The 20,374-nt window shown below is 48.0% G+C and overlaps 1 protein-coding gene across 2 annotated transcripts in view; it reads left to right on the top strand.

Moving 5' to 3' along the window:
* Positions 1–522: 522 nt before the first annotated feature.
* The window catches only part of IQGAP2 (IQ motif containing GTPase activating protein 2), a 295,353-nt gene continuing 275,501 nt past the window's right edge, over positions 523–20,374 (top strand). The window contains exon 1 of one of the 2 annotated variants that reach the window (XM_072736972.1): positions 523–765. In XM_072736972.1, coding sequence (XP_072593073.1) covers positions 624–765 — 142 coding nt within the window. In that variant the 5' untranslated portion in view covers positions 523–623. Of the gene's footprint in view, positions 766–883; positions 1,018–20,374 lie in introns of those variants that run through there. The other variant, XM_025998283.2, reaches the window with a different exon arrangement.

The following is a 20,374-nucleotide window of genomic DNA, read 5'->3' as shown; positions in this document are numbered from 1 at the left end:
CGGCCGGGACGGGCTGTGCGGGGAGCCCGCCTGGGAGGGGGTCCGCGGGCGCGGGGGCGGCGGGGGGGCGCTGCTCCTCTTGCTCTCCCGACACTCGCGCACTCTCCTTTCGTCATGAACGGGGAGCCCTGTATTTTGTAGACAAAGAGTCGCAGAAGCAACTTTTGAAGGAAAAGCAAAAGAAGAAAGGAAAGAAAGGAAAGGAAGGAAGGAAGAAGGCACGGCGCCACCTCCCCGGGGCGCAGAGAAGCGCGCCCGCGTCTCCCGCGCTTTCCCGCTCTGCCCCACGTGGGCTCACTCCACCCTCGGAACTCTCCAGAAGCCCGCGGCCGGCCGCAGCGCCCCCGCCCCGCAGCGCCCCCCGCAGCCCCCCGCCCCGCAGCGCCCCCGCCCCTCGCTCCGCCCGCCCCCCGCTCCGCCCGGCCTGGAAGGGGCGGGCCCTCGGGTCCCGCGCGGCGCCCGGCTCGCGGTAGGGGTCGCTGCTGCGCGGCGCGCTCCCGGGGGATAACGGGGCCCGGCGGCAGGAGAGCGGAGACCTGCCCGGGACGCGGAGCTCGCTCGTCGGCGTCGGCGCGGCGGCTGCGGGAGCGGACCCGGGAGCGGACCCGGGAGCGCCGGAGCCCATGTCGCGGCGGCCAGGGCAGGGAGGCGACCGGCCGGACACGAGCGCGCCCGCGGGCCCGGAGCCCGCCAGCCTGGCCGGCGAGGGGAGCCGCGGGGGGCGCGCCCCGGAGCCGCCGGCCCTGCAGAGACCCCGTTATGGCTGTAAGTACCCGCGGCCTCGGGGAGCGCTCCCGGGGCGCCCCTCCCCGGGGGCCGCGCTGGGGGACCGGGGGCCGGGCGCGGGCGGCGGGCGGGCAGCGGCTGCGCGCTGGCGAAGTTCGCAGCTGAAGTTGCAGGAGGCGGCGAGCCGCGTCCTCCCGCCCCGCGAGTCCTGATGCGCAGCGGGGGCCCCGGCCTCCCCGGGGAGCCCGGGGGCCGCGGACCGTGGGCCAGGTGGGGGCTTAGGACCCTCAGGTGAGGAGCCCTCGGAGCCCCGGGCCGCTACCGCCTGGGGCCGGGGGGTGGCGTGAGCGGCCTGAGCCTTCCCGCTCCCAGGGAAAGTTGGTTTGCGCTGCTACAGGTGGGCAGGGCCAGCACCCCGCGCCCGCGTCCCGGAGGGCGGGCGGCCCCCACCCCGCGCTCCCTCGCGCCCCCGGCGCCCCCAGGGCAGGCCCCCGCCCCGTGCCCCCCCAGGGCAGGCGGCCCCCACCCCGCACCTCCCCCAGGGCAGGCGGCCCCCGCACTGCGCGCCCCCCCCCCGAGGGCAGGAGGCCCCCACCCCGCACCCCCCCGAGGGCAGGAGGTCCCCACCCCGTCCCCCCCCCCGGGCAGGCGGCCCCCACCCCGTCCCCCCCCCGGGCAGGCGGCCCCCTCTCCGCGCCACCCCCCGGGGCAGGCGTCCCCCACCCCCCGCCTCCTCCTCCCCAGGGCAGGCGGCCCCCGCACCGCGCGCCCCCCCCCCCCGAGGGCAGGAGGCCCCCACCCCGTCCCCCCCCCCCCCCGGGCAGGCGGCCCCCACCCCGTCCCCCCCCCCGGGCAGGCGGCCCCCGCACCGCGCGCCCCCCCCCCCCGAGGGCAGGAGGCCCCCACCCCGTCCCCCCCCCCCCGGGCAGGCGGCCCCCACCCCGTCCCCCCCCCGGGCAGGCGGCCCCGTCTCCGCGCCCCCCCCCCCCCCCGGGGCAGGCGTCCCCCACCCCCCGCCTCCTCCTCCCCAGGGCAGGAGGCCCCCGCCCCGCCTGCACCTGAGCGGGAGGCGGGCCCGCGCCGCGGTGCCTCCTCCCCGGGCGCCGCTGTCCCTCTGCCGCCCTGCGACCCTGCGGCGGCCGCCCTGGCGAGGCCCGGGAGCCCGCGGAGCCCGCGTGACCCGCGTCGGGGTGTCCGCCGTGAGCGGCCCGGGAGCCTCTCGGAAGGCGGGGGGGGGGGGGTGCAGATTAGCCGCAACCACGTGTCTGCGTGCTCAGAGTCCATAGTCTTCGCTAAACTTGTGCCAGGAAGTGTTTCCTTTAAAACAAACAGAACGGTGGCGCTGGGTGTGCGCGGGCGGCGGTCCGGGGCTGCTGGCTGTTCGGCCCGCGGCGCGTGCGGCGACGGCGGGGCACCTGCGCCGGCTCCTGGGCGCCAGCGAGGCCTGGGCCGCCGGGCCGGCGGGCCGAGCCCGGGAGGACGGGGAGCGGGGTCCCGGGGAGCGGGGTCCGCCGTGCGGCCCAGGTGCCAGGCGGCGGGGAAGAAGCCCGAGGAGCCAGATGCAGCCTCCGCGCGGTGCGGGGCGGGGATGGCGGTGGCGGCCCCAGCGGGCCCGGGACCCAGGGCTTGGCAGCCTTCACTGCACTTGAGGGAACCTCGCAGGCCGCGGTCACTGCTGTGGACCTCAGGTCGGGGACAGTCTCCTCGAGGTGACGAGCTCCCGAACAGTGGCAGCTGGCTTCATTGTGAACCGCAGAGTCTGGAAACGAGGCAAATACACACCAGAAAACCCCCCAGTTTTTTGTTTGTTTTAACGATAGTCACAGAGACAGAGAGAGAGAGGCAGAGACACAGGCAGAGGGAGAAGCAGGCTCCATGCACCGGGAGCCCGACGTGGGATTCGATCCTGGGTCTCCAGGATCGCGCCCTGGGCCAAAGGCAGGCGCTAAACCGCTGCGCCACCCAGGGATCCCCCCCACCCCCAGCTTTTGATACATTTTAAAGCCGATGTATTCGGTGGATCATTTCTCACTGATTCAATGTGCTGTGCAGAAGTTGCAGTTGAATGGGGACGGCTGGGCGGCCCAGGGCCTGATTCCAGTTGGGGGATCCAGTCCCACGTCCCCCCACCCCCGCACCCCCCCACCCTCCCGCCCCAGAGCCTCTCTCTGTGTCTCTCACGAATAGGTAAATAAAATCTTAAGAAAAAAAAAAAGTTGTAGTGAATGAAGAGGAGTAATGCAGCATCTTCACATGCAGACACAGATGGATTTGTGATGTTTGTTTGATTTTCTGTCAAATGTACCTGTGGATTTAGCACACCCCAGAAGCAGCAGCCAAGGAGGTTCTATCCGACCTACAACCACGAAGAACACTCCACATTGCCACTTTTTCTGGAAATGATTGTCCAACTTTTCTCACAACTTTGGTGTAATGGAGTGGTGTGCCTGCTTGTTGGAATCACTCCCATTTGCGTCTCGCCAGCTCACAAAGTACTGGCATTCTTTGGTCATTGAGTAGAAGAAAAGTGTTTGATAGTTTCCAGATTTTATGGTCACCCTAAAATATTAAGGCTTTAATAAAGGAGACTGTTAAGTCCTTAAAATGAACTTTTTTTGTAATTTTGCTACCAGGTTCATAGTTTTTTGAAGAAGTCTAGTTGAATACACTTTAGTGTTACTCAGTGTCTGGTAACACACATTATTCATGCAAATGGAGACTGTATGATGTATTACAATACATAATTTCTTTTTTCTAAGGTTTTATTCAAGACAGATGGCGGGGCGGGGTGGGGGGCAGAGACACAGGCAGAGGGAGAAGCAGGCTCCATGCAGGGAGCCCCATGTGGGACTCGATCCCAGGACCCCGGGATCACACCTTGAGCTGAAGGCAGACGCTCAACCACTGAGCCACCGGGTGTCCCTATAATACATAATTTCTGGTAGTGGTTTGATTTTTGGGCTCCTGTCCACACAACACTGCAAATAGTGCTGTGAGCTCTTCACAGGAAGTCTGGGGAAGGAAAATGTAGTGTCCTCACCCTGTTGATTACAGAATTGTACTGTTTCTTCTCTGGGTTTAGTGAGTAGAGGCTCCATAAAACCCTGAACTATACCAAACAGACTTTATCCCTGACACTTAACAGTAAGCAAAGCCCCAGTACGTTCCCTCTACATGGTTATTTCAGTTCTAGTACTGTACATTCTAAGTAAAAGGTATTTAAGACTGGAGTTTGAAACAACTTTTTAGTAGTTGGTATTAACTGTCACACTTGTTTTAGGCCTGGTCCTGCCATCTCTCCTTCCCTTGAAATGTCGTTTGATTCAGTAATTCTTGGACAAATTCACTGAGCTCGGGGCTGTCACGGTGTCTCTCTTCTCCACCAGGCTGGATGTCTGTAAAATACCACATAAGTTGTACTTGAGGGATTTCTCAGAGTTCTCCATGAAGGCATCCTTCTCAGATTTCTGACATGAGACGTTACTGAAGTCTTCCTGATTGGCACACTGGAGCACTGAATTAAAATTAAATGGATCATTTTCTATTTAATCCCCACTTTTTCCATTTTTGGCTGCATTCTCCTGCAACCTATGAAATTACTTTGTGTCCTGTTACTGTAGGACAAAGTCAAAATAGCTCATTCAGTCCTGCAGGGAATACGAGGCAAGAGGTAAAGCTGGAAATCGTTTTACTCCATCAACAGCGGGGAGGGGTCGAGGGAGGAGGAGAAGCAGACTGCCCCTTGAGCACAGAGCCAGATGCCAGGCTAAACCCCAGGACCCTGAGATCATGACCTGAGCCAAAGTCAGATGCTTCACCGACTGAGCCACCCAGGCGCCCCAAAACCAAACTTAAACGACACTTATGCTTGGGCATGATTTGCAAATAATTTTTGTGCTGTTCTAACGAGCTATGATGAATTAGCCAAAATAATGCTCAAAACAGTTGCCACCATGATCTGTCAAGTTTTCTTGTGGTTTCTTGTGAGTTAATACTACAGATGGTAAAAGGAGAGCTTTATGACTAGACTTAGAAGATCTCGCTGAGAACTGATAATTTAGTCAACATTTAAGTGCCTACTGTGATCAATGTGCTTTTGGCAAGCACTGCGGTTTTCTACCCTCTGCAAAACTTCTTTTCTCTCAAGAGAAGCATTGTAGAACTAATGGCAATCAACGTTTCATTGTTTTTCTTAAAATCCAGCATGGGCCATAGCAGAAGGGGTGTGTGTGTGTGTGTGTGTGTGTGTGTGTTGAGGGTGGGGGATGGGAGGCTGTCCTGGCTGATGCTGTTTGTTTGTTTGTTTGTTTGGTTTGGTTTTGTTTTGGATAATGCTCTTGTTCGAATGGTGAGATTTCCAAATCTCTTGGTGACTGGAGTATAAGTTGAACCTCTTTTTTTATTTTTTAAGATTTTATTTATTTATTCATGACAGATACAGAGAAAGAGAGAGGCAGAGACACAGGCAGAGGGAGAAGCAGGCTCCATGCAGGGAGCCCGACGTGGGACTCGGTCCCTGGACCCCAGGATCATGCCCTGGGCTGAAGGCAGGCGCTGAACCGCTGAGCTACCCAGGGACCCTCCCTAAGTTAAACCTCTTAACCCTTTCTTAGTATTAATCTGAGAAGAAATATAGGTTGTTAAATCTGTCTAGTGCTGCTTGGCTTCTCCATTGTATCGGTGTTTTCATGCAAATTTAAAAGTTTCAAGATATCTGCTATGTTGCCTCCTGATGCTGTCATTAGTAGACAAAAAGGTTGTTCCCTCATGTACTATTATTTTGAGGTTTTCAAAAGGATCTTCAAGACCAACAGCTCAAGTGTTATTGTAGTATGCCTTTAACTGTAATTACACATGTTGTTAGCCAAAATGACTTGTTTGGGAGAGTTTAAGCTTGTAATACCAAGTTTGTTTCAGAATTGAGTATCAGGGTGTTAGCTAACTCCTTTTTTCTCTAGAGAACCATTGGTTTGCTGTTGCCCCTTACCCTCCCACTACGCAAGCTTTTTAACAGTTCATTTCATTTAAAAGTCTAGTATGCAAACAGACCTAATGCATCAAGCCTTCATGGTGACCAAAGGAGAAACAAAGGCCACTCATCCTCTGATGTGATGGTCAGGTGTGGTCCTACAGGGTGGGCAGTTCAGCCTGGGAAATTGAGGTTGGTGTACTTTGCAAGAGCTGGTGCTTTTCATGTGCAGCTGTTATCATCTGCTCATTATTACCTTTGAGAGGGCCAGCGGTTTCCCTATTTCACAGGCCACACAGCTGGCTGGTAACAGTGGGAACTTGAAAGCTGGTGCTATCAGAACCTGGAAGCTTTGCTCACCGGCTGTTGTCAGTTTGGTCTCCCATGAATTGCTTACAGGGGTTTCACCTCTTTTTGTTTCAGACGTTGGTCGTGATTTATCAAAGTCCAGAAACCCATAGCTATTTGGACAACGTGATCATTTAAAAGTAGATGCATGGTATTGTCTAAACTTGATTTTTGCTTCCTCCCCATCCCCAAGAAAGCATGGACTTTTTATAGAGTACATCCAGGCTTCATCAAGTGGTTTTATGTATGTATAGAAACATCCCGTTTCACTGTGAGGCATGAAATGAAAGCTGTATGCTCCAGTGAGTCCAAATGGAATAATTTTTAAAACACACTTTATTCCGTAGACTGGCCATGCATTAAAATCTGGGGTTGATGAGAAATCAGGCAGCAGCTTGCAGTGAGGTGACCGACAAGTGAGCCAGTACTTTTTCACATTACTGTTCGTGTTTATTTTTCTCCCTTGAAGAGCAGAATGGTGTCCGTGACCCGGGGTCCCGGGATCGAGTCCCTCATTGGGCTCCCCGCAGGGAGCCTGCTTCTCCCTTTGCCTGGGCCTCTGCCTCTCTCTGTCTCTCTGTGTGTGTCTCTCATGAATAAATAAAATCTTTTTTTAAAAAAAGTGAAAGGCATCCTTGTGTATTGGTTGTGTGGGTAGTGTGTTTGGGACTGAAGCTTAGGTGGTGGGGATAGCTGCTGGGCCACAGTCAGGGAGCTGGAAGGGCATCTTTCCTGGAATATCATTCTTTTGTAGGTAACAAAGGGCAGTGAGACCTGTCTTGAGGAAAGGAGTCTTTCAGTGAAGTATCTTTTTCTTTGAAACACCTTTTGTGTTTTGTTTTGTTTTTAACTGTCCATTAGATTTTGATTGGTGAGTGGCCCAGAAGTGGGGCCTGAGGGAAGGTTAGGTGTGGTTGGAGGGGCTGGCGCTGCAAAGCATAGGAGGGCAGGGGAGGCTTGTGCTTGTCGTCTGCTCCGGGTGTCGCTCAGAGTCCCTTCGCCACGCTTCTGGCTTTGGGGGTTCCTCGGGAAGGGCGGGTTTGTCAGAAAGTTTTGCTCAGGATGGGATGAACGTTGCTCAGTGACAATGACTCCTGTGGTACTGACGGCGGTCAAGGAATACAGAGATGGGGAGCCGTGTACCCTCCTGGGCCTCGTCAGCTCCAGCGAGGGGACAGACAGCTAATTCTAAACCATCCCAGAAGGTAAATTTCTCTAAGAACAGGCGAGAAGAAAAGGTACACTTACAGCTGGACAAAGCTCTTGACAAGTAAACAATTTGGCAGTAGGTTTCTGTCACCTTTTTTCTTTTTCTTCCTTCTCTCCATTACCTGGGGCAATTTTTACTTCTCAGATTTTACTAAAGATTTAGAGCCCTCAAATGACTGCCGTCCCAGTTTGGTGGGAAAGTGGCTCACACCGTGTTTTCCACTCATAAGTTGGCCCAGAGACGTAACTAAATGTTAAGTGGCCTCCTACTGTGTGAGCGTGGATGGGGCCTGTGCACCAGCGTGCCTCAAAGCCCCTGACACTGTCTCTCCTGCCAGTGCCATGGTTTTCGGGGAGCACTTTCTGGAGGAGCAACAGCGCAGAGCATCGCCTGAGAACTTGTGGCAAAGACCAATTTCTGGGCACCCCTCCCCTAGGCCTTCTGGATCAAACTGGAGGCGGGGCCTACCGCTATCTCGGTGAACCTTGTAGGGGATTCTATTGCACTGGTCAAGGGCAAAGGTGAAAAGACATTCCTTTTATTTTTTTTTTTTAAGATTTTATTTATTTATTCATGAGAAACAGAGGGGCAGAGACAAAGGCAGAGGGAGAAGCAGGCTCCCTACAGGGAGCCTGGTGCGGGACTCAGTGTGGGACTTGATCCTGATCCCAGGACCCTGGGATCACGCGTGATCCAAAGGCAGACGCTCAACCACTGAGCCACCCAAGCGTCCCTGAAAAGACGTTCCTAATACACAATCTCCCTCCTCACAGTGCTTGCAGGTTTTCATCAAGTAAGTGTAAATACGTGGGTATGAACCTGAAGGCTTTAGTTAACTTACTCCGTGTGTGTTTGATCTGAGCACACGCTTGGCACTGCATAGAAATCTGGGAATCGATTTCTCTACAAGTTTGTGTTTATTTTATAGGATTTATTTTCGTCTGTCTTTAAGGTTGCTTTTCTCACTTCTGGGGAACAAATGTGATATGGAAGATAAAGTCCAAAATCTCCATGGAGGAGGGATTGAGGGCCACTGCCCAAGGATTTCTCGGTGGAGGTAGTGCTTTTAGAGCACTGAGAAGACTGAAGAAGCTGGGAAAGCTTTCTATGTAAAAGGGAGGCTCCAAGCTGGCAATTCTGGGCTGTAATACTGGCACGGATGCCTAACAGTAAGGCTTGAAGGCTGTCCTCTTCCTCCGTCTTTTTCTTCAGAACAGCTTGAAGTGTTTTTAATTCACTTATTCATGGTATTTAGAACAGTTGAATATGCTAGCAGAAATACTCTTCAATAGATATAAGTGGAGCCAGTTACCCCCACACTGCAGGGAAACTACAGATCTGTTTATTTTGTTACTGATTACAGACAGGAGAACATTCCTATGATTCGATTTGATTTTTTTGCTTGGGATCCCCAAAGATGACTTTTTTTTTAAGATTTTATTTATTTGAGAGAATGGGGGGTGGGGGAGGAAGGAGACAATCTTAAGCAGATGCCCCCACTGAGTGCAGAGCCCCAGTGGGACTGGATCTAATGACCCTGAGATCATGATCTAAGTCAAAATCAAGAGTCTGATGCTTAACTAACTGAGGCACGCAGGCGTCCCCAAAGATGACTTTTAATTGTTCTCCTTTATCCATTACTATCAAATTTCTGAAGGAAGACTTTTTATTTTTTTTATTTTTATTTTTTAATTTTTTTTTTTTTAATTTATGATAGTCACACAGAGAGAGAGAGAGAGAGGCAGACACATAGGCAGAGGGAGAAGCAGGCTCCAAGCACCGGGAGCCTGACGTGGGATTCGATCCTGGGTCTCCAGGATCGCGCCCTGGGCCAAAGGCAGGCGCTAAACCACTGCGCCATCCAGGGATCCCTGAAGGAAGACTTTTTAATATTATTTTTAAAAATTAAGATCAATTAGTTCCTGGTAATATTCTCCATTCTCATGGGCTTTTTTTTGCTTGGTTTGTTTGTTGTTGTTTTGTTTTTTGCAGATATGAATTCAGTCTTAAGTAATGTTAATGCATTTCCTTGGTCCTCTCCATCTAAAAAGACTTGATTTGCAAGTGATGGAAGCGACAACATATATTTCAAATTAGGTGATGTTTATGTTCAATATCAAGCGGTAGCTTGTTACCCTGGCATTGAGAAAACGTTCAATTAATATTTGTTGTTATTACGGGTTTTGCTTGAAGTGTTGGTACTATACAGTTTGTCTAAAGGAGGAACTTCTTTCTTCTCTCTGTTAAAGATAATCAGAGCAGCTTTCAAGTGCCAGGCAAATATTTAATGTTTGTTTTCACACTCTGTGGGACCTAGGCAAGTTATTTTAATTTCTGTGTGCCTTAGTTTCCATACTTGTAAAATGCAGGTGGGAAAGTCTATGCTTAGTGGGTTAAATGATTTAATACATGGAAACATACATGTTCAGAATGTGCCTCTGGAGAGTCGGTGCTTGGATATTGGAGAGGGACGGGTGATGGCGGTTCCCCTGCATCACAACTGCCCCTTGCTTCTCTCCCCTGCTCTTTGCCCTTTCCTGGCCTGAACAAAAAGTGGACTTCAAATCCTGGGCCCAGGTGCACTTGGCTGGCTCAGTCGGTAGAGCATGCTACTCTTTCATCTTGGGGTCGTGAGTTTGAGCCCCACATTGGGGGTGTAGTTCACCTAAAAATATATTTTTTAAAATTCCTTGGCCCATACTATGTTGAAAGCATATACACTTGGGAAAATCTTTTAGTTATATATATGGAAATTGAATGAGCCTTACTTTGGGTGGAGATTAAATTATCCTTGTTTATGTATACGTAAAAAAATCCCAATGCATTTCATTGCTGTTGCCAAATCAGGTTGGACTGGGATTGGATTTCTACCTTGCATTTTTCTGTCATCTTAAAAATGATCATGGGGTTGTCACTCACACATTTGAGTGAGGAACTGTTGCCTGGCATTATTAAGCATCCTGTTATCTCTTTCAGGGTTAAGCTGATTATTATTGCTACTGCTGCTGATTTGAAAGCCCAAGGTTTGTGATGAGGAGCTACTTGAAATAAGTGTTAGTTTTTATGTCTGGTTCCCTTGTAGAGTTTGGTGTGGCTAGCAGGGTTCCACCTTGTGCTGTGGGGGCTTGGAAGGGAGGTGAGGAAGAGGAGGAAGTACACAGAGTTCATCTGCCATCCGTCAGGCCTTACTACCTCTAGAAAGTTAGTGAAACTCAAATGATAGGAATATGTAGGATGTATGTTGGCCGTAAGAAATGGAGAATCTAGGCTGCTTCTCACCTTGGCACTTGGAGATGACTTATTCATTCAGCTTTCTTTTTCTGCTAGGCGCTTTATGGTAGCACGTTTCATATACACATTTTCTACTAACCCCTGTACTCCTCAGTGTCTCAAAAAGGGAGAATTAAGGGGCACCTGGGTGGTGGCTCAGTTGGTTAAGCATCTGCCTTTGGCTCAGGTAGTGGTCCGGGGTCCTAGGGTGGAGCCCCGCACCAGGCTTGCTGCTTGATGGGGTGTCTGCTTCTCCCTCTCCCTCTGCCCTTCCCCCTGCTCATGCTTGTGTTCTCTCTCTCTCTCTGAAATAAATAAAATTTTTTAAAGGGGGGAGGGGAGAACTGAGTCCTGCTAGACTTAGGTGGCTCCCACATGGCTGTTGGGTACATCTTCCACTTTGTTGTTCTTGGCCTGAGCCCTGGGCTGACCAAGCAGGCTTCACAGGGGTGGGGTGAGACAATGGAAAATGTCAGCCACATAGTCAGCCTTACAGGATAGGAGTTCTCCTCTCAGTCACCCCCGAAACTCTGCCACCCCCAGTGGGATCCAGGAAGGCAGCTTCCCAGAGCTTTGCTCATACGGAACCCTTAGAAGTTATCTGAGAAAGGGTCATTACAAAGCTAATGCAGATGTGCTTTAGTTTTCATTCTGTAGCTAAGATTTATTTTCCAAAGGGAAAAACAATTAAGAAAACATATGTAAAGGCAGTTACCTGTCATGGGAATTGGGGTGCCATGAGGCCTTTCCTTTGGCACTGATTCTGGGTACTGTCTCATATCTTCCTCAGTTCTCTGATACGGTTTCTGCTGTTGTCCGTTTGAATGAACCAGTAGTCTGGAGCATTGTGCTTATGTATTCCTCTTCAGTGTGGGCTCCGGCAGGGGTGGGAATATTATTTTAAGGTGACTTACCATGAATTACCTTTTAAAACAATCAAATGAGTTTTGAAAAATACTGTACTACATGGATTACTCTAAGGAAAAACATGGACAAAATTAAAAAAAAAAAAAAAAAGAAAACCTTGAGGGGTCTCGACTGTGTTTTGGTTCCTGCTATATCCCCAGTATCTGGCACATAAGCCAATCCTCATAGCAGCAGTGGGTCCATGTAGGTAATAAGGTAATGGGTGAATTAAAAAAAATGTGTTTCCTCTTCAAATTTTTTGTAAACCTATTTTTATAGTTAAAAAAAGATTACAATTAGTTACCTTTACCTGATGATAATACAGAGTTCTTGTTGAGAAAATCAGAGTGGGATAGACAGGTCTGTTGTCATGAAAGGATTCAGTGAAGATCTGATTTTCCAGGTGTGTGTGTGTGTGTGTGTGTGTGTGTGTGTGTGTGTGTGAAGGCAGGATGAGATGGAGAGACAGGGTGAGGGGCTGAAGTGTTAAGAGGTCCAGGACTCATAGCTGTTAAGCTGTTGGAATTGGGATAGGGATCGAGAGAGGTTGGATGAAAAACATAAAGATCAGCAATGGTGATGAGAAAAAAAATCCCAACTGGGCAGTAGCTGTTAAGGTTTTCTGTTTGTTTTAGTAATCTCCACACCCAAGGTGGGGCTCAAACTCAAGACCTCAAGATCAAGAGTCACATGTTCTTCCCGCTGAGCCAACCAGGCGCCTCAGGTTTTTAAAATGTATGAAGGGAAAATGTTAAGGAAACTGATCTGTCAAAAGCAATAATGACCCAAAAAGTAGTGTCCATGGTGACAGTAAAGATGGGCTGACATAACAGTAGGGGATTATTCTCTTGACTCACAAGAAGTCCTGAAAGCCTGTCAAGAGGTAGAGACCATTATTTACGTTTCTTTAATTCAACAAGAGGTGTTTGATGTTGTGTATATGATGGAATTTATACAGTTTGCAGACCAAATGCTTTCAGAGGTCAAGTGTGATCAGAGCCTTACCTAAAAATAAGAAGCTTTGCAGTGTGCTTCAACTGGAGATTGCATTTGCTATGTTAGTCGCTCAAATTGGGAAGGAGATACTTTTTTTTTTAAGATTTTATTTATTTATTCATGAGAGACACAGAGAGGGAGAGAGGCAGAGACACAGGCAGAGGGAGAAGCAGGCTCCATGCAGGAAGCCCGACGCGGGACCCGATCCTGGGTCTCCAGGATCATGCCCTGGGCAGAAGGCAGGCGCCAAACCGCTGAGCCACCCAGGGATCCCCGGGAAGGAAATATTTTTGAACAGTACACAGATCACAGGAGTCTAGAAGCTTATTGCCCTCTTGGAAGCTGCCATTGTCCCCTGCGTTATCTTACACAACTGAGGAAGCTGTGGTGGAAATCTTGTCACCCTGGAACCATGAGAAGTGTGAAGCACTATGAAGGCAAGGGCAGCAGCTAGCATCTGAGAGCTTAGGTTAAGAGGTGTCACTTGGTATGTGATGTTGGATAGGACTTCCCTCAGCTCTTGTCTGTTATCTGAAAAAGAGTTTATGTTTCCCCTAAAAGGGATACGAGGTATGGGAGGTTGCTTGAAAGTTGATTCAAATGTGTATACGTGTGATCGTGTCTGGGAGTAATTTTGCCACTTATTTGAAGAACTTCTTGGTGTAGTCTTACTCATGTTATCGTTGATCACTTAATCATCTATCTGCCTTAAAGGCAGTGCCACTTTAGTTTTGTGACACATGCTGTCTTTGTACCCAGATTTGAAATGAGATTTTTTTCTTCTTCCTGTAGCTTGAAAGGCAAAGTTTTGACTTGAGGCAATGTTATCTGTGAGACGTGAATTTTCAAAATCCTAGTATATACTCTGTGGCCAGATCCCTCCTTGTCCAGCTGAACATTTCTTTTACTAGGAAGTGTAAATAATGTAAACACAAGTGAATAGTAGGATCCTTAAACGTGAAAAGACTTTTCAAGAGTAGTGTCATTGAGACCTGTGCTGTAGGGGAATGTTTCATAAAGGGAAACTACTGTATGGGACAGGGGAAACCTGTGTGTTCAGCAGTGGAGGATGATGCTAGGGAAGGCAATTCTGTCTCTCAGTCTGATGATAGAACTCCTTTCTTTCCAGGGCACCTGAGTGGCTCAGTCTGTTAAGCATCTGACTCTTGATCTCAGAGTCATGAGTTCAAGCCTCACGTTGGTCTCCATGCTGGGCATGGAGCTTACGTAAAACAATAAAAACTTCTTTTTTTCCAAAGTGAGATGTTGTGATTTATTCTTAAGGAGGGGTAGAAGGCAGGGCAGCTGGGGTCATTTGGGGCTTGAGAAGAATTCTCAGGGCTGCTGGGTGTCAACAGTGGGGCAACTTGCTAAGATAATACCAAATCGTTGACTACTACCCATGCCATCCTAATAGCATATCTTGGTTTAGAGCTCTTATAATTCATCGCTGGCAACCTGGCTGCCTAGTAGTATCTCCACAGAAGCTTTACAAAGAAAGTGTTGGTTCCTTGGATCCCATCCCCCAGGTACCCTGTTTATTTGTTTTGTTTTTTTTTAAATTTTTATTTATTTATGATAGTCACAGAGAGAGAGAGAGGCAGAGACACAGGCAGAGGGAGAAGCAGGCTCCATGCACCGGGAGCCTAACGTGGGATTCGATCCCGGGTCTCCAGGATCGCGCCCTGGGCCAAAGGCAGGCACTAAACCACTGCGCCACCCAGGGATCCCCTGTTTATTTGTTTTGATATAGAACTCTGACATAGGCGTTTTTATTTTGTTTTATTTTTTCTATTTTTTAAATAAAAATTTTGAATGCCCAAAGCCTCAAACAAGCAATACAGTAAATGCCCATTTCTTTCACTTAGCTTCTTGCCATACTACTCCATCTGCAGACATTGTGACAGCTCACCACTAAGTACTCAGCTTCCATCTTATATGCCAACAGGGACATTCCCCTCCACAACCACATCCCCCGTACCAGTACCATGCATCCAAATCCACTGTCCAGTTTGAAATCCAACACTGAGATTTTTCCCAGGTGTACTTTATAACCAACTTTATGGATCCATGAGCCAGTCAGGTTTCTCACATTGTTTTTGGCCGTTATGTCCACCCCCACCTTGGTCTTCCCCAGCCTGAGACAACTGGCACTGCCACCTCCCTATTGCTTCAAGGATCCTGAAAACCCCGAGGAGCCCAGGCTCATTCCTGTCATGAATGCCTTAAGAGCAGTGTGGTTCCTCCCAGCACACCCCATCAGGGGTGGAACCACCAGTTCCAACCTGCTGTTACTGGTGATGAAGAGATAGTTTTTAAAACTTTGTAAGAGCTTCCAATGGGCAGCTAAGTTTTAAAATCCACCGAATTAAAATTCCTTGCTCTGTGTGTATTTGTTGTAAAATATACAACATAAAATTTATCATTTCAAGCATTTTTAAGTGTGCAGTTCTATGGCATTGGGTACATTCACAATGTTCTGCAATCATATCCACGGCTCATCTCGAGTTTTTTTCATCTTCTGAAACTGAAACTTTGTACTCACTAAACAGTAGCTGCCCATTCTCTCTTCCTCCCAGCCTCTGGCACCCACCCTTCTATTTTCTCTATGATTTTGATTACTTTAGATAGCTCATGTAGGTGGAATCAGTGATTTCTGCCCTTTTGTTTCTGGGCTTACTTCATCTACTGTAGTGTCCTCAAGGTGCATCCAACTTGTAATATGTGTCAGAACTTGCTTTTTAAGGCTGGTTAATATTCCATGGTGTGTATAATATACATGGTATTTATAGATAATATATATGGTGTGTGTGCACACACACACACCATATTTTGTTTATCCATTGATGAACACTTGAGTTGTTCCACCTTTGGCCGTTGTGAATAATGCTACTTTGAACATAGGTGTGTACAAGAATGTGTTGGAGTCTCTGCTTTCACTTCTTTTGAGTGTATGCCCAGAAATGGGGTTGCTGGATCATATGGTAATGCTCTGTTGAATTTTTAGAGAAACCACCACCCACCTCTCACTTCTCAATAAAGTGAACTGAAGAAACCTCAGAAGGGTGAAGTATCTTTGAATTTAAGGAAGCACTTGGAATACAGGCCTCTAGGCTCCTGTTGATATTACCTCCCCAAGGGTGTGTGTGGATTGATCTCCTCTTCATAGGGGGTAAAGACCAAGGGTATAAAATCTAACTGTGGCAAGATTTACTTTTTTACAACCTCAAGTGGTATGCAGAATAAGCGTGAGAGTGCAGCATTTCCTTAACAGTATGTGTAACTTCTTAAGTTTAGTTTGGGGCTGGCAGTTTAAATAAGTGGTATTAGTACATAGAAAACAAGTTGCCCTTGGTCTCCATAAGTACTACAAGGGAGGTAATCAGTTGCTTCTCTGGATCTGTGATGAGATCTTCAAAACAGAATATTTTAGTTAACTCCTCCAAATGCTAAGTCCTTGGGCAAAGTCTTACTTTTCCTGGTTCATGTTGTGCAACTGTAAAATGGGGATAATTACAGTAGAATGAATTAATCTATGCAAAGTCCTTGGTTTCTGGTACAGAGAAAGCACTCATTCAGTGCATACCATGAATATAATAATCCCCATCCATGTCAAAGATGTTATTTAGATCTGATCATCTTTGGAAGTAGTATTTGAAAGTGGGTATTTTTTAAATGAGTTATTATTGTTTTACTGGACCTGGCATCTCTATTGGGCAGTCTGTGACTGGTAGCCTGAGGCCTCTAGAATGAGGATTCTTTTTTTGTTTTTTTTAAGATTTTACTTTATTCATCACACACACACACACACACACACACACATGCACACACACACGCACACACACAGAGGCAGAGGGAGAAGCAGACTTCATGCAGGGAGCCTGACGTGGGACTCGATCCTGGACCCCAGGGTCATCCCTAGGCCGAAGGAAGGTGCTACACCGCTGAGCCACCCAAGGATCCCCGAGGATTCTTAATCTGAGTAAAAAATGGTGGGAACATGTGAGAGCCCCGGCTGTAGAATGACTGTGGACTAGAAGTAAGGGGGAGCTATTTCCTAAGGGTGAGTGTGGGTCATTTTTATATACAGCTACAGCTGTGGGGTCAAGGTTCAGAAAGCGTGTTTGGAGGGTTTTGGCTTCTTGTGCCCTGGGTCCTGCAGACCCAGGATTGGGCAGGCTACTCTTTCTGGATACTGCTTGTTCTTCTCTTTCCTGGTTGAAAATGAGCTGAGAATTTTAAGATCAGTCTAAGTCCAAAAACCAAGTTACTGTGTGTTAATGATAAGTTTGGAGTTTGTGCTAAATACAGCATATGAAGTTCCAGGAATTCTTTAACAAGAGAAGATGTTGGCTCTGCAGAGCCAGTAGCCTAGTAAGTATTGAAAATCAGACTGTTGTACTTTAGTGAGAAACCCTGGTCTTGGGCTTGTCTCTGGCTGCCTTATGCAGTCTGTGGAGAGACACCCTGTAGTGCTTCATGTCTTCCAGGAGGGGACAGGACCACGAGAGGTGGATAATGTGCACACAGTTCAAAAAGAGGGATTGGCTTCTGCCTTTTTCCGTCTATTTAACCTCTGAAGATGCTGATAATAACACACAGGCATAGTGCATACGCGTGCCTTGTGCTGTTAGAGGCACTTGATATGAATTACCTGAGTTAATCCTTACACTGACTCTCCAAGATTGGTCATGTCATCCCCATTGCATAGGTGGGAAGAATGAGGGACAGAGAGGGCAGAGTCAGGATTTGAATCTAGGCAATGTGACTCCAGAATTTGCGTGTTATCGTACCTGTTGGATATAAGTAAAAAAGTCAGGTTTTGCCACTTGGTACTGTTTTCTGGGTTTTGCATCTAGCCGTCATATTAGTTGCATATTTTTAAAAAATTAACACAGACTGTGGGCTTACATGGAGTTTTAGAGGAAACAGTAATGTATTTTCTCACAGTTCTGAAGGCTTGAAGCCCAGTCAAGGTGTTGACTGGGCCATGCGCCCCTAAAGGCTCTGCTGGAGGATACTTTCTTGCCTCTTCTCTTCCTTGCTTCTGGTTGCCAGAACTTAGAGTTCCTTGGCTTTTAGATGCATCACTCTAATCTCTTTCTCTGTGATTACATAGCATTCTCCTGGGTGTCTGTTCCCTCTTCTTATAAAACACTAGTCATTGGATTAAGGCCCACACTAATCTGGTGTGACCATTTTAATTCATTGCATCTGCAAAGACCCCATTTCAAAATAAATCCACATTCCAAGTTCTGAGTACACGTGAATTTTGGCAAGTGTGTGTGTGTGTGGGGGGGGGGGGTGACTATTCAACCCACTGTAGCCATTAACTTGGAAAAAGGAAGGGTTTTAGACATTGTACATTTTTAGCACAGTGGCTTTGGCTGCTCCTAAACAGTTGGTAAGCACAACCATGGAGAGGTGGTGAGTGGGGATTGATTGGCTGGTACCTGCTATTAAGTCAAGCATTTGCTTATCACCAAACAGATGAAAGAAGTGGGCACAAGGAAACTGCAGGAGGAGCAGATAGCAAAGGCAGGGTTTGGCAGCCTCCGAAGGCAGAGGACATGCTGGTGGGCACCAGCCTAGTGGAAGACAGCGGGCGGTGACAGCGGGCGGTCATAGCAACACTGAGGCGGCAAGCGCCTCATCCTGATAATTTGAACCTTCTCTGGATGACTTGAAGTCTACTTAGTGCATCCTGATTATGAGAACTGGGTAGTATGTGGTCTCTTTTAGAGCAGTTTGTATCAAGTTTACTTTGCAGTGTCTGTAGGCTGAGCCAACAGTTAGCAGAAAATAGGCTCATTTAGAAGTCTCGTGATCAGGCTGGGTGGCTGAGATATACATTGTTCTCAACATAATTTCTATGGAAACAGGACTTTGTGACATAAACCCATAACTCAAGCTTATGAATATCTACTTTCCATGTGTTGCTTTGATAAGCACAGAACCAAATTTGGGGCTCATCTGTAGGACTTGTGAAGGCCTTTAGGTGTTGTTTCCAGTGTATTTATGTTCCTTCTCCCTTCATTGCTATTGTCTTGTACTATTTTTTTTTCCTATTTCTTTATTTCTTTATATTTATTCTTTTTTTTTTTTTTTCTAAGCATCTATCTTGGTTGACCTGCTCAAATACTCTTAGGATGGAAGTGAGACGTAAGTGTTCATGGGATGAAGGAGCATTTAGGGCAGATCTCTTTCCTTAGAGAGCTGACCTCTGCCTGAGGAGACAGTACCGTGTCACAGAGCGCTGGCTCTGTTGCTTACTGTCACTCAGCTGTGGTTTGCTGTCCTGTGAAATCAGTGTACCACCAATCTTTTTTACTTTTAAATATTTTATTTATTTATTTGAGAGAGAGAGCAAGAACACACAGAGGGAGAAACAGACTCTCTGCTGAACAGAGGGTCCAACATGGGGCTTGATCCCAGGACTCCAGGATCATGACCTGAGCCAGACAGACGCTTAACCACCCAGGCACCCCAGAGTGTACCTATCTGATGGCATCATTAGGACAAAATGGGATAGGGTAAAGGACTGAGCATGGGGCCTGGCAGGTACAGGCCTTCTTTGCTTTGGGGAGCAAAGAAAAGTTCCAGAGAGGGGACAGAGGGAGCTGGCAATGTGTGCATGTGTGTGGGATTAATGAGAGCAGAGCAGAGAGGATGGGGAAATCTTGGCTGCCATAAGGCAACGATTCTTAGACACGGGAGACACCCTGAGGGGGCATCATTTCTGCTCATTCCTTTCTGACTCCTTGCAGAGTCACCTGCAATGACTCTAAGCCCATGTGTACCTCGCTTTTTCCCTCTGTATTTGCACCATGTGGAGCATGTGGTAGCTTGGAAAGTCAGGAGGCCTGCCCTCTTCACTGATGCCAGCAGAATTGATGGAGAGATTTGAAACTCAAAATACTGTGACCAAGAATATTTTGGGAGATGGATTCTTCATTTAAATTTTATTGCTTTGGTTTGCTTTTTTCTACTCCATCCTCTTTATTTACTGCCTTCTGTTATATATAAACGTTTGAAGTGTGAATAGTGGACAGCTGTTAATGTTGCTCTTGGAGAACCATAGACACAACTTAAAATAAACTGATTTCTTTTTTAAAACTTTTTTATTTAAATTCAGTTTAGTTAAAAGATAGTATATTATTAGTTTCAGGGGTAGGATTTAGTGATTCATCAGTTACATATGACACCCAGTGCTCATCACATCAGGTGCCCTCCTTAATGCCCATCACCAAGTTACTCTATTTCCCATCCTCCCCTCCAGCAACCCTCAGTTTGTTTCCTAGGGTAGAGTCTCTTATGGTTTGCCTCCCTTTCTGTTTTTATTTTACTTTATTTTTTCCCTCCCTTCCCATGTTCATCTTTTCATTTCTTAAATTCTACATATAAGTGAAATCATATGGTATTTGTCTTTCTCTGACTTAATTCACTTAGCATAATACCCTCTAGCTCCAACCACGTTATTGCAAATGGCAAGATTTCATTCTTTTCGATGGCTAAATAATTCCTCTATGTTTGTGTGTGTGTTTATCTCACATCTTCTTAATCTGTTCATATTTTGATGGACATCTGGGGTCTTTCCACAGTTTGGCTATTGTGGACATTGCTGCTATAAATATTGGGGTGTATGTGCCCCCTTCAAATCACTGTGTTGTATCTTTTGGATAAATACCTACTAGTGCAATTGCTTGGTCATCCAGTAATTTTATTTTTAACTTTTTGAAGAAGCTCTACACAGTTTTCCAGAGTGGCTGCACCAGTTCACATTTTCACCAACAGTGCAAGAGGGTTCCCCTTTCTCCACATCCTTGGCAACATCTGTTGTTTCCTGACTTATTAATTTTGGCCATTCTGACCTATATGAGATGGTATCTCAGTGTGGTTTGGATTTGTATTTCCCTGATGCTGAGTGATGTAGAGCATTTTCTCATGTG

Source organism: Vulpes vulpes, chromosome 14 (genome assembly GCF_048418805.1).
Source record: "Vulpes vulpes isolate BD-2025 chromosome 14, VulVul3, whole genome shotgun sequence".
In the NCBI taxonomy this organism is placed as follows: domain Eukaryota; kingdom Metazoa; phylum Chordata; class Mammalia; order Carnivora; family Canidae; genus Vulpes; species Vulpes vulpes.
This window is presented reverse-complemented; position numbering and strand designations above follow the sequence as displayed.